This window comes from Rhinolophus ferrumequinum, chromosome 21, assembly GCF_004115265.2.
Source record: "Rhinolophus ferrumequinum isolate MPI-CBG mRhiFer1 chromosome 21, mRhiFer1_v1.p, whole genome shotgun sequence".
Classification (NCBI taxonomy): Eukaryota; Metazoa; Chordata; class Mammalia; order Chiroptera; family Rhinolophidae; genus Rhinolophus; species Rhinolophus ferrumequinum.
In genome coordinates, this window is record NC_046304.1 from 38249027 (window position 1) to 38262787 (window position 13761).

At 52.2% G+C, this 13761-nt stretch overlaps 1 protein-coding gene across 8 annotated transcripts in view; it reads left to right on the forward strand.

The window, feature by feature from the left end:
* The window catches only part of ATP6V0A1 (ATPase H+ transporting V0 subunit a1), a 52155-nt gene extending 39311 nt beyond the window's left edge, over positions 1 to 12844 (forward strand). For 5 of the 8 annotated variants that reach the window (XM_033089773.1, XM_033089777.1, XM_033089776.1 and 2 more), the window contains 4 exons: positions 81 to 98; positions 4639 to 4756; positions 5070 to 5241; positions 11274 to 12844. In XM_033089773.1, the coding sequence (XP_032945664.1) occupies positions 81 to 98; positions 4639 to 4756; positions 5070 to 5241; positions 11274 to 11367 (402 nt within the window). In that variant the 3' untranslated portion in view covers positions 11368 to 12844. The remainder of the gene's footprint in view (positions 1 to 80; positions 99 to 4638; positions 4757 to 5069; positions 5242 to 11273) is intronic. The other 3 variants (XM_033089775.1, XM_033089778.1, XM_033089780.1) reach the window with 1 other exon arrangement.
* The last annotated feature ends 917 nt before the right edge of the window (positions 12845 to 13761 follow it).

Genomic DNA, 13761 nt, shown 5'->3' on the forward strand with positions numbered 1-13761 from the left:
CAATCAATAGCCTTGTGTTCGTGACTCGTGACCTTGCGTGTGGCGTGGCTTCCTACTAAGTGTAACTTTGTGTTTTCAAGCCTACCGAGGACGAAGTGGTAAGAAACGAGCTGCTTTGCCTTCGTGTTTATCTGGGGCTCTCTCTTCCCATCCTTGTGATCACTCTGCTGACCCTGCTGCATCCGGGGGCCGCACATGACACTCGTGTACCCTGCATCTCACTGGCCATTTCCAACCAGTTCGTGAACCCATGTCTGAAAAAGTTCATCTCCATTAACTGCTTCCCATGTCGGTCACCTCTGTCTCTGTTTCATTAACTTTGCTGATCTAATACCTCTGAGAATGGCTTTGAAAGGAACTACAAGTAATGTCTGCGTTGGCATTCTTGAAGTGACTCCCTTTGGGTTTCAATCCCACTGGCCTCTGCCTTCCTCTCCGGGAATGTTTTGTCATGGTCGCTCTGCCACTGGAAGCAGCTGTGTCCCCTGCTCCTATGCTTAAGAGAAAAGCTCCCCCTTCCTCCCTGAGATGCAGCCAGCCTCTTCCTGCTGCCCTCATCAGCTTGACGATGCTTGAAGTGAAATGGCTGGACCCGCGCTTGGGGTCAGCTCTGCCTCCATGTGACCCAGGTGGGAGGCAGGCAGCTTTCAAAAGGAGGCTTTGCCTCTCAGATGTATCCCAGAAAGAACAATCCATCTGTATGAAAGGAGTTTGTATTATACCAGCCACACACACACAGAATAATGGAGTAGAAAGAAAGTTGACTAAATGTTTAGGCCACATCTGGAGTAGGGCTTCGAGCTCAGGAATAATTCATTTAGCAACGTGCAAGTTTGGAATTGGGTTTTTGAAAGGCCTTGCTGCACTGTTTGCATCTTGCCCAAAACTTCTCTCTAAAATACCTAGACCTATGAACCCTTCCCTTTCCTGGCTCTCCTGGTCCTCTCTAAAGGGGCACTTGGATGGGAGTGGGAAAATCTTTGCTATTCTGTATAAAAACAGACGGTGCTCAGTCTTCCTGAAGGCTGGGGAGGCTCCTGTGCTGGCATCTGGGAGCTTCTGGGTCCCTCTGGACCACTCATCTATGCACGGTCGCTGGCCGAGCTGCCTGGAAGGGCTGGGCGGGGTGGGATCCCATGTTAGTGAGGAGCTCAGCCCTCTCCCAGTACCACCACTTCCAACAATCCTGCTCTTTTCTAAACATCTTCCTAGTTGAGCTCCCAATGCCATGGTCATTGTCAGAGCAGTCCTCATTTGTAGTCCTGTCCCAGGAGAGCTGGGCATCCAAACAAGATGGACTGCAATTCAGCTGCCCCAGTCTCTGGGTCCCCAGCTCCCTCAGAGGTTCAGCTTCCTGTAGCTTCCTAAGGAGTCATAATACTTTATCAGGCACACACACAGTCTAGTTCTCGACAGCCAAATTTGGATAACTGTCACAGTTATGTAAAGATTTCAAACAAAAACATCTTTTTTTCCAAGCCCAACCCACTTCTAGAACTTCCCCATTTTGTTTGGCTGTGAAAACCTGTTTACCCTATGCAGGTCGTCGCTCCAGCCCAGTGGAAGCAGCAGCCCCTGTCCCTGGGGGGACACTTAGTCCAGGGCCAGGACAGTTGATTGGGAAATCTTTGAAGGCTGTAACCATTCAGCAAGGGTCAGTGCCACCTCTCCCTACTGTGCCATCTCACCAGGTGGTTCATCCCACTCACCCATCCATTCATTCATTCATCCCACCCATCCATTCAAGCACTCCGTTTAGTGCTGCAGAACTGAGAGAAGAAAAACATAGCCATTGCCTTCAAGGAACTTCCAAACAAGTTGAGGAGACAATCTGGGTGACAGATGCTGTGATCAGGGTGTGCCCAGGATGCTATGGGAACACGTAAAAAGGGGGCATCTGACCAACACTAAGTTGTGGGTGGTGAAGAGAACATCAGGAAAGGATTCCCTAAGGAAATTACTACTAAGTTACTGTGGTCAAGAGTCTCTGTGGAGAGAGGGGGCATGTAGAACCATCAGTATGTATATGTATAGTTATCATAAAGATACAGAGGCCTGCAGGCCCATCACATTTTGGGGATAAGCAAGTACTCGGCTTGGCTGAAGCTCAGAGTCAGGAGTTGGGGGACTGGTGAGAGGTGAGACTAGAGGTTGGCAGAAACGAGCCATAGAGTGTTTGGACAGCAAGGAGTCGTCAGAGCAGTGAAGCTGGAAGTAACAGTGCATGTGCATTGCTGAAATACCCTACTGGGGGCAGAGGGTATATTGGATTGGTGAGGGGGCACAGTCGGGAGGCATGGAGATCAGCTAGTCTGCTATGAGTGAGAAAAGAAGGGAGGCCTGAAGTGAGGTAAGACATTTACCTGCAGGGGGAGTTGGAAAGGAAGGGACCAACATGAGGCAAGGGAGTAAAAGCTACAGGTCCCGGTGCCTTCCTGAATGGAGGCCGTGAGAGTGAGTGAAGATTCGAGATCGACTGCCAGGCTTGGGTACTGGGGGCACCAGTAGTGACACTTTGTTAGGCATGGAACATGGAATAGAAGTAGGTCTTGGTGGGGTCAGAGGACAGTAATTAATTAGTTTAGTTTGGGTGGCGTCTGTGGTGCCCCAGGTGGAGATGGAGCACAGCTAGTTGGGAACGGGCAACATAGAAATGGAGGTGTCCGTTTGGGCGTCTCCATAGGGGTGGCTACTGGAGCCCTGAGTGGCAGTGCTACAGGAAAGATGTCAGGGCTGAGGCTGGAACTCTGGCATTTAAGGAAGAACCAAGATGGAGACTAAGAAGGCACATCCAGAGAGGTAGGAGGAAAACCAAGGGGAGGTGAGTGTCTCAAGAGGAAGGAGGAAGAGGTGACAGTGACCAGAGTTTCAGTCAGGACACAGAACATTAGACCGCATGACTGGGAGGTAAGGGTGATTTGTGGAGCAGAGAGGGTAGAAGCCAGGGCGAAGCAGGTGGAGAGTGGATGGGCAGTGAGGTAGCGGAGTGGAGAATGGAGACAGAATCTGCAGCCATCCATCGCCAATCATAGCTGATTCATCAGCGGATCGGAGTGACAGAGTCCCTTGATTCTCATCCTGTTATCTTCCCCCTTTATATGGATAAGAAGACTTGCCCAATGATACAAAGCAGGAAGTTGGGAATGAAGAACAGGAGGAAGAAAGTAAGGGTAATGCCTGGCAGGGAAGCTGCCTCCCTCCTCTCCATTCTTTTTTAACAAGAGAGACTGGAGGTGGAATGAAAATGCTGTAAGGGGCTGGTTCTAAGGAGCCTAGCAATCACTGCTTTTGTAGAACTCTTGGGAATGAAGACCTGTGCTCCTTGAAGCCAGGGACCTCTCCTTCCTCTGAGCATGGGCTTTGGAGTGCCAACCAGCAGTGGGGGGAAAGAGCTCTTAACAGCATTGTTGGGGTTGTGGGAACTAGGATTACCCTCGTTTTCAGAGTAACTAGGGGGCTGGATGAAGAAAAGCCCAGAAATACTCTGGGTGTAGTCAGAGGTGAGAGAAAATGAGTCAGTCGCTCAAAGATGGTATGTTGGAGCTGGTGTCTCTCCCCACTGGCCACACCCAGGAGGCCAGGGCTGTTAGTGTTTTACCAGCCAGGGCCCTTCTCTACCCGTCCTCATGTGATTTCCCGAGGCAATTCTCGTGTCCTTTGGGTGTGGAGTCAGGTGAGTCTTGAAAGAAACTGGTGAAAAATAGACTCTGACCTGAGGGCAGGGTAGGCTGGGGAGTCCCATGGAGCAGCTGCCCTCTGCTCCTGGGGTTCTGATCTGGGCTATGGCTAGGGGCCCCAGGAAGACACCTACTTCCTGTTCTGTAATGGCTGCTGGCTGCTCTACCTGGGAGAGTGAGAGGCCACGAAAGTCACCCAGTGCTTCTAGAGAATCTGTATTCCCCAGCTGCTTGGAACAGTCCTAAAAGTGAACTCCTGAAAGCTTGTTCCAGCCCTACCCCTTTATTCTGGAAATAATTTTTGATGTTGAAAGGAAAACTAGGAGAAAGGGGTGTGAGGAAAACAAACAAAAGCCAATAGATGTTCTGTCTGGTGTTAATCAGCTGTCTGAGTAGGAATTGGTAAAACTTTGGCCAAAATTTCATTATGTCATCTTTTCAGAAGTCACAAAAGAAAAAGGTTAGTTATCTTGCTCACAGCAGTTTGTAAAACTAAGTGAAAGTGGCTGTAGGGGTTTAGTCTCCTCCAGGCAGGTTGCCTCCAGCCCAGGGAAAAGCCCGTCCTGTGCTCTCATGGCTTATTCACAGGTGGGAGTCTGCCAGAGCCGGTCCAGCTGCAGGTGCTTCGAGTCCTGGGACCAGAGTCTTCTCTGAGCACTCTTAACCATGTACGCTCCACTCAAGCTCATGGCCTAGCAGAGAGAAAAAACAGATGTGCTGAGAAGACTCTTGTGAAGATGTAGTTCATTAAAATGTAGTGTATTGAGGGGAATGGGAGTGGCCCTAGTGGGGGGCTACGCCAGGCAGGATTTCTGGGGACAGCATAGCTGAAATCCCCATTGGAGTGCAGCACTGGGGGCTCCTGGCCCATGGAGCCCAAAGTGCCACATGGCTACCACCCACACTCCTGCACATTCCCATCCCAGCCTTATAGCTTCTCTCTGGTTTCCTCCCACCACAGTTTGACTTTGGAGACACCATGGTCCACCAGGCCATCCACACCATCGAGTACTGCCTGGGCTGCATCTCTAACACCGCCTCCTACCTGCGGCTCTGGGCCCTCAGTCTCGCTCATGCACGTGAGTGTATTTCTCTCAGGTCAAAAACTGGTTTTCTCCTTCTTTGGGCACTCTCTCACGTGGGAGCACTGAACGAGAGTGGAAGTTACACCAAGGTTCTGGGATTATCCCAGCTCCTAAATCCAGGGAGAATGATGTCCAGATGGGAGGGCCAGAGCTGTTGCCAGGTTAGCTGTGCCCAGTGGTCCCACCAAGGTCTGGGGAAGCCAGGGCTCAAGGCCCACTTCAGGTGAGGGGTGGCAAGAGCAAGATGTGAGGCCCACAGCGCCTCTTGCCAAACTGAACCGGATGTTATATGTCTCCCGGTCTCCAGAGCTGTCTGAGGTGCTGTGGACCATGGTCATCCACATCGGCCTGAGCGTGAAGAGCTTGGCAGGAAGTCTGGTGCTGTTCTTCATCTTCACAGCCTTTGCCACCCTGACTGTGGCCATCCTCCTGATCATGGAGGGCCTCTCGGCCTTCCTCCACGCACTGCGGCTACACTGGTGAGGGGAGGGCCAGCCGGGGGCCGGGCGGGGGCAGATGTCCTTAGCTACACCGAGGGCAGCTTTGCTCCTGTACAGAATCCACAGACTAGGAGGTGCCTGCTTTCACATGACTACACCCAGGGACCTGTCTTAGTAGCGAGCGTGAGGAAATGCACACAGATAGGCACAGCTCACTTTTCACAGCCTCCAGGGAGCATTCTCGGCGGGGGTTGTCAGATTCCCTCTCTCTGCCCTCCGCATTCTTCAGTTCTCTTGATTATGGCCTATAAGATCTGCTGAGCTTTTATTTGTATTAATATTTTACTTTTTTGTTGTTTTTCATTTGGTCGTTTGAGTTTGGTTTTTTGCTCTGGCATAGAACTTCCTCCTATCTCGAGAGCAATGAAAGCAGTTCTGGAATCGATTCTAACTCCAGGAAAGTGCTAGAACACATTGTCCCCCAGTTTTGTCCCCCTTGTTCTGTCATTATGCCGGTGTAGGAGCCCTGGCAGCTCCATGTGGTTGGGGAGGCTTCCTGGTTCCATAGCGTACAGCTCAGTACACTAAAGCAGCTTCAGAATGCTGTGTTTGGGATTTGTTTTCTTTGATGTAGTTTGTGACTCTTAATGGCTCTGCATGGAGAGAGAGCTCAGCCCAGGGAGGGGAGAGCTGGGCTCTGGGCAAGGCTGTGACTCCGTGACTTCAAAGTAGGGTTGCCAGGTTCAGCAAATAAAATTACAGGACGCCCAGTTAAATTTGAAATTCAGATCAACAATGAATAGTTTATTTGCTTTTTTAATATAAGTATTTCCCAAATGTGCATGGGACAGACTGACACTAAAAACTAGGCATCCTGTACTGTATTTGGCTTACCCTACCTCTTTTTTTATTAATTATTTTTTAAAATTTTATTGGGGAACATTGTGGAACAGCATGTTTCTCCAGGGCCCATCAGCTCCAAGTCGTCCTTCAGTCTAGTTGTGAAGGGCGCAGCTCACTGGCCCATGTGGGAATCGAACCAGCAACCCTGTTGTTCAGAGTTCACGCTCTAACCAACTGAGCCATTTGGCCACCCTCACCCTACCTCTTTGAGTTTTCCATTTACTCCTTTATGTTGTGATTCTCCCTTTCTGGGTCTCAAATTCCAGTGGCTCTGAGCCCTCTCTCCAGAGAAATACCCCCCTCCCTTGTGTACATACACAGTTTTACCAGTTTAGGGGGTCATAAACTCACTGACCTAACCTTAGGAACCCCTAGATATTAATGACCTCAAGATCAGAAGAGAGCTTGGAATGTCTCTTTCCATCACTAATCCAAACCTGAAGAAAATCCAAAATCTGAACCCAAGAAACCTCTTCCCCACCCCCTTGATCTTTGATTTTTCTCCTGACTTAGTTATAAGCCTCCTCAAAGATTGCGCTGTTTGTTGTTCTCAATTACAGAGGAGAAAAGAGGCGTATCGGGGGAGACGTGGTTGGGATTTATTCTTCCCTCAGAAGTTCCTTTAGAGGAATCCGTCCACATTGCTCTCTGGCCTGGCTTTCCTCCTCGCCTCCTTCCTCCCCACCCAGCTGTTGTTTACTGTCGAGCCAGGAACTTAGGAGCGCTGCATGATTCAGAGTGCTGGCCGCTCCCCTGTGCTCAGCTTATCAGCGTTCTCTCTCCCCAGCACACTTCCTCAGCCACTCGGTGTGAGGGAACGTCTACGTAGCCAGCGGTGGTGACTCACTTTTTCTTGCACTCTTGGCTTCCTTCCTTTTCCAGTCACTTCTCCTGTCTCCTGAACCCTGGGCTTAAGGGAACAGTTACCACCCCACTTTGATTCCAGCCCAAGTGGGCAGCCTGCTGCCTCCTCCCTGTCGGGGTGGGGAGCAGTCAAAGTGCTGGACCAGAACTGTGAGCTGTGGGCCAGGCACAGCAGGGTGCGAGGAAGGTCGCCTGGGCCTAGGTAGTTTGGGAGGTCATATTTTGTTGCCAGAAGGATTACTTCTTCCTCAGGCTCACTTGTGACCTTTGAGTGAAGGTGTCTTCCCACGTCCTTATGAATGAGTCCTCGTAAATGAGCCGATAGACGTGACAAGTGACAAAGAGCAGGCTTCAGAATTGGGCCTACCTTAGTTTGAATCCCAGCTTTGCCCACATTGGCTGGGTGACCCTGAGGAAAGCACTTACGTCTCTGAACCTCACTTTCATGTGAAAAGAGGATAATATCCACGTGACAAGGTTGCCATGATTAAACATGGAGTAATGCACATACCAAGTGACTGGCACGGTAAACTTGGTCAAGTGCAGATCTCGGCTCCCCTGCTTAAGTGGAATGCCCTGTGGAGACAGCACTGGGCTGTGGTCCCTTGTAAAGAAACTGCTTTTAGTCTGTTTGGAGAGCAGGAAGACCACACTGCGTGGAAGGATGCGTGATACCATCTGAATGCCTCTTAGATGTAGTTTGCAAGGAACAGGCTCATCAACCACATTGTACTGGTGGGGCTTGGGGTAGTGGAAGTATTGGGTAGAAGAGAAAAAAAACAGTGAATACTCCTTTGTGCAGCAACTTTTCCAACTCCCATCATAAGAGGCCAGTTTGGAGCTCATCCCTGCCACTAAAAAGGAGGGAATGAAATTGGTGCTCGTGCACCCCCTCCTGGCCGAACATGGATGTGCTTCAAGGATTCCTGGTCTTAGTCCACCAGGAGTTCTGAGTGGCCATCTTGTGAGGGGTGGGAACAGCTGGTCCCCGCTGAAAATGGCTGCAGGGACATTGCTGCTGTTTTTCCTGGTGACCAGCCTGGGCATCTTCATACCTGTCACTTCGCCCCTGGTAGTCAGCTGGGGTTTACTGATTCTGATGCAAGGGCTGCCCCATTATACAAGGCCTAGGTCTCTTCAATGGAAACAAGAAGAAAAACATGTGATTTGATAACATAGAAACCACTAGTCTGAGATCTACGTAAGGTGAGAAGGAGGTGGGTGACATTGGAAAACAACAATGAGCAGGTTAATGTGCCAGCCTGCTAGTTCTGTCTCCTGCGTTGTGTCCCACTGCATTCCTTACAATAAACTGGTTCCCAGTTCTGTGCCTTTAGCCATCAACCAATTTGTGAATGTACAAGTGTGCACATCTACAGGTATGTGGAATCTGCTAGAAAAGAAAGAGCAAAGTGGGCGGGGCTTTCCTGCCACCCTAATTAGATGTCTTTCCTTCCTCAGAAAAGGCAAAGGCAGGGATATGATTTGTAGTTGTAACTGGACACCAAACTGATTTTAGCAGAAAGCCTGTTGCCCCGTGACCTACAGGAACCTAACCCTTTCTTATCCAGCAGATTCCACATACCTGCAGATGTGCACACTTGTACACTCACACATTGGTTGATGGCTAAAGGCACAGAACTGGGAACCAGTTTATTGTGCGGAATGCAGTGGTGCCACAGCAAGACATCACGGGATGGTTGAGTGAATGCCTGCCCCAGGAGAAGTAAGAACACCTGAAATGTAGTCCTCCGCTGACATCATCATCCTGACATTTGAGCCATCACACAGACATGTGTTCCAGGCCCTGAACTGCTCAGAGAGTGACAGAAAGGGCTAGAGAAGCAGCTGGGCCCAGAATCATCTTTCTAAAACTGCCCCCGCCAGGAAAGGGAAGAGGCCCCGGAACTCTGTCCCCCTTCACTCACTAAAGGAAACAAGGTTTCCTGTTACATAGCAGGAGTGATCTCTCTGGACTCCCAGTTATCCTCTGGGTCACTGGGTGGCCTTTGCCAGGTGCTAGATCTGGAAGAGGTGGCAGAGAAACCCATCCGACTGACTGCCTGGGGCTGTCCTCACAGCTATGGAATTCTGAGGTGCCTTTTAGTGGTTTAGAGCATGGCAGGGCCGGGAGGCTCCCAGAGCAGAGCCCCAATGAGGGAAGAACTTGCAGGGTGGCCAGTGGGGCCCCGTTGTGGCCCCACACAGAGAATTTCATGTTTGTGCTTTCTCAGGAAGCACAGGTTTCCCTGGTTGGGAGGGAGAAGAGGGCGTGGAGACCGAAAGGAAAATTGCTTTCCAGCTTTGTGCCAGGAGGTTGGGTGAGCATGGCCAAGAAGGAAGGTAAAGTCAGGCTGACCCACAGATATCCAAGATGTCCCTTGTGGTGGCCACACTGTCTCTAACCTTGAGCAGCAGCTGGTGGGAGAAGCCGTATCAAGTGGCATGACAGAGGGGCCACCCATCAGCTCCCACAGCAGAATGTATGTGCCCCATCCCAGGCATGTGTCCCCACTGGGCCCCATGGGTAGATAAGACATGCAGAGGGATACCAAAAGAAGGGTGGTGACCCCGCGGGCATCTGAAAACTTCTGAAGCTTCTCCTCCATTTGCCTAATTTGGAATTAGAATTCTTTGTGTAATTAGGAGGTCAGAGTTCCAGATAACCTCACAGACCCAAAGGTGACTTGCCCACTATCTGGCTACATATTGTTGAATGAAAATGGGACATGTCAGTCTATTTTCAGTTGTTCAGAAATCCCTTGCCCTATGCGAACACAACCTACCCCACATGAATAATTCAGAACTAACAGCAGTTGGCGACAAACAGGACCCTAGCCCCACCCCACCGCCTTCCCCCAGGGGGGGCCCCAGTAGCTAGAACTGGTTAGAGGACTTCTTAGGGGTGTTGGGATGTAGGGGTGAAGCCAGGTCCTGGTTTACACTTGCTCTTGCCAGGAATCCTATGACTGACTGGTTTGAAGCTCCTCCCCCTGAATCCTGTTTTTCCTGGGGAGTTTGGCCCAGGCACTAATGGGAATTCTCCAGAGGCTTTGGGACCTTGGTCCAGCCCCTGGAATGTGAGGCTGCAGGGAAAATGCTGTCTGTTCCTACACCCACAGAAAATTCTGTTCACCTCTTCTCCCCAGGGGTGGAGCTGGTCGCTCTGTAGTCGGTGTCCTCAGCCAGCATCCCAGGACTTCTCAGTGCCACCCACAGACAGTCCTGAAGCCTCTGCTGGGCCCCAGGCCACTCCCCCCCACCCGCTGCTTTTCACCAATTCCTCCCCTCATGGCTTGGAGGGAGGAGGAAGCCTTGCAGGAAACCATTGCCTGCAGCCCGCCCCAGCCCCCAGCTCTGCCTGTTCTTGCAGGGGTTCTGGTATCCCCAGAGTCGTGCTGCCCTGAGTGGAAACTATTCCTCAGGGCAGCTCTCCTTGACTTTTCTATCCTCTGAATTATGCATTTTTCTGCCCTTATTTGGTGGTGGTTTGGTTGCTGGGCAGCCATCCAGGGCGAGTTTGCACACGGAAGCACAGCCAAGCAGCCTGGCTCTGCTCATAGCAGCACACTCTTCTTCCTGCCCCTCAAGTTTGAGAGGACCCCAGGGGACCAGAGGGATGGAGGCTGAGCTGCCTGGGAAGAGAGTTCAAGCTCTGTTTTTCCTTTCAGTCCCCAAGAGAAGAATTCTTTCTCAGATGTTTTTGTAGATGGAGCATATTTTTGCTGTGGCATTAAGGAGACTTCCCTTCCTGACTTCCCCCCTTTCCTGGGAATTTCCTCCCCTAAATCAGAAGCCTCCAACGTTCACTTGCAACCCTTTCTACTCTTCTCTCCCCCCTAGAAGACAGTGGTGTTCACCTGATGGTTCCAAACCTCAACTCACAGCTGCTCAGGGGCTTCCCTCAGAGATCTGCGCTGAGTCCCTGTCAGGAGCCGGTGTTCTGGGGGGGCTCTTCATTGCCGTTAGGGACTCAAGCCAGTGAACTTTTGCACGTGGCTTTCTGCTGAGCAGGATAGAGCAGGAACTGAGGCCACACCAGTGCACTGGAGGACCGTGCTCTTGCTGAGGGCAGGCCCTGGGCCTCAGAAGCGGAGCTGTGTGCACTGTGGGAAGTCGTCAGGGCCTGGGCTTGGTGGGCTGGCAGAAGGGTGGCAGGAGGAAGAGCTGCTTTCCCAGGCTCTTCCAGGAAAGGGTGGCTTTGAGGAGCATGGGGTCGGGCATCTTTCTGGCCCAACTATGAAACCCCAGAAGGTTTCAGAAGGTTTCTGTGGAATGATGACTTCCCTCTTCCCTTTTCCCAGGGTCGAGTTCCAGAATAAATTCTACAGCGGGACCGGTTTCAAGTTCCTACCCTTCTCCTTCGAGCACATTCGGGAAGGGAAGTTTGACGAGTGAGCCCCTCGTGAGGCTGTGTCCCCGCTGCCCTCCCCCACTCCCTCCGTGGTGATTAGCTGTGCGCCTCTTATCTGTTGGTTGTGATCCCTGGATATTGGGACATTCGTGTCATCCCTGCCTGTCTCTCCCAGCTGCCTGTGAGTCATTTAGATAGATGCGGCCCTCCATTGGGTCCCCTGCCACCTCAGCTTTGTGTGTGGTAGTATAGCGATTTTCTAGAGAAAAGCTGGGCTCTGGCTGTCACTCGCGCCACTGGGCACCAGCTAACCATAGCCCCTCTTTGTCCCCTGGTGGTGACTGTGTGCATTTACATGTGAGACCGCAGCCCATGGAAGAAGTACGTTCACCACCCACACCTAGACTGTGAGCCCCACCCCCTCTGCCATTCTCGTTACTGGTTGGGGTGGGGGTGCTCTTTAACACCCCACCCTTGGGTTAGCAGGGTGGGTCCAGGAAGATGGTATTTCAGTCGTCTGCCACTGGCCTTCTGTCTTCAGAGCACTTGTTCACCAGGAATTCAGCTGCACCCCACTGTGCTATCATGCGCGGCTTATCCTTGTCCCCCCAACGATCCAAAGGTACCCAACTCCACCTTCCTCGCCACCCTACACTCACACACTCTCCTACTCCCTCCAGACCCCCCTTTCTTCCCCCCCTTATTTGCGCCCTGCATAATGTAGCACAGCTGGGAGTGACAGAAAACAGATCCTGGCTGGCTGCTTCTCAGGCCATGCTGGGTCCTGCCACAGGCACACCGTCTGGGCAAAGGGTTTAAATTGATGCTTTTTCCTGGTGTAGACCCTGAGACCTTTCTCCACCCCCACCATAAGTCTTGAGTGCAGGGCTGGAGTCATCAAGGGTGGTTCTCTGGCAGGATTGGCCTTGCTCTGCCCATCAGTGCTCCTCCCCACTTCCACACTGCGCCCAAGTTGGGGGCGTGGGGTCCTGGGCAGGGAAGGTCAGTGTCAGTTATAGTTCGCTGACTGAAGGCGACTGGTAGGGCTGCATGGCCCTGCCCCGTGGGCTGGTGCTGAACACCCACCCGCAAGGGGCCGGCTCCCTGTCACCCTCACACTGGCTGTGGGTCTAGGGCCTTTTAATCATGTGTTGGCACAGCAGCCCTGGCTGCTGCAGCTAAATTGATCCTGTCACCTCCAGTGGTGGAGATAATCCCCGGAACTGGCCAGACCCCAGCCGTCTTCCCACCCTGGCTTTTCTAAGTGAGCTGCTTAGAGCTGCTCACTCCATTCCCAGGCTGGGCTGGCTACCTGCCTCAGTTCCCCAGCTTCACCCTGTGTTGGCCAGTGTGACCCCATGCAGACCTTGTGCAGATCCCCCTCCCTCTTGGTCCCCATGGCTCACAGGATGATCTGTGCTCTGTTTACAGGGGGCTTGAAGCAGAGTTCTTTGTCAGGAACCCTGCCCAAGGCCCTTGTGTTCAGACATTCCTATGCTGAATAAAGTGTGTTTGACTCGATGAGGGAGGCCGCCTGTCTGCCCACAGCCCCTGCGTCGCACACCCGCTCCCTCCCTCCAGCTTTCTGCTTTTCTCTGATCAAAGGCCACGGCTGCAGTGGCCCTGGCCAGGCAGTTAGTCTGTGAAATTCTCACCTTATCTCAAGTTTCCCAGGCGCCTTCCCACTCCCGTGAGCCAGGGCAGCTTTGCAGACACTGCCCATGGTGGGGAGGGGACTTGGAGACCCATCTTGTTTCCTGTCCTGCACTACACACCCAAACAGAGGCAGGGAGTGGGGGCCTGGGCATCTGCCCACCCTCTCCCGTTTCCAAACATGCTCTCCAGGACTGAGCAGCCTGGCTATTTTGCGCCCTGATGCCCTTGGCCTTGGTGTAAGTGGAGGCTCAGCATGGGGTTCTTCAGGGCAGCAGGAGAATGTGAGGTGCTGAGGTAGGCGGGGGGGGGGGGGGGGGGGGGGGGGCGGGGGGGGGGCGGGGGAGGGGAGGGTATCTTCTGGCTCCTAACTACCAGGTAAGGTATCCTCTTTCTTCCTCAGTGTGCCCCCCTCCATTCCTCCCTCCTGAGGCCTCCAGGGCAGGGGCTGTGCAGGAATGTGAGCTGCAGGCTGACCACCACTGCAGCTTCAGGAGGGACAGGAAAACCCTGTTGGCTTCATGTTCCTTATCTTCCCCCCCAAGCCTCAAACCCTCTCCTCAACAGGCCAGCTGCCCTGGAATAAGCCCTGGGTGCAGCACCCCCACCGGGCTCCTCGAAGAAGTCCAGAGTGGAAATTCGAGTAAATGAGCTCTTTTAGCCTCTGCTCTGTTTTTGACTCAACAAAGGAGGCCTAATAAAAATAGATATTTGGAATCAATGAAATAGAATTGAATTGAGAGTCCAGAAATAAACCCTAACATTTATGGTCAATTGCCCACAAA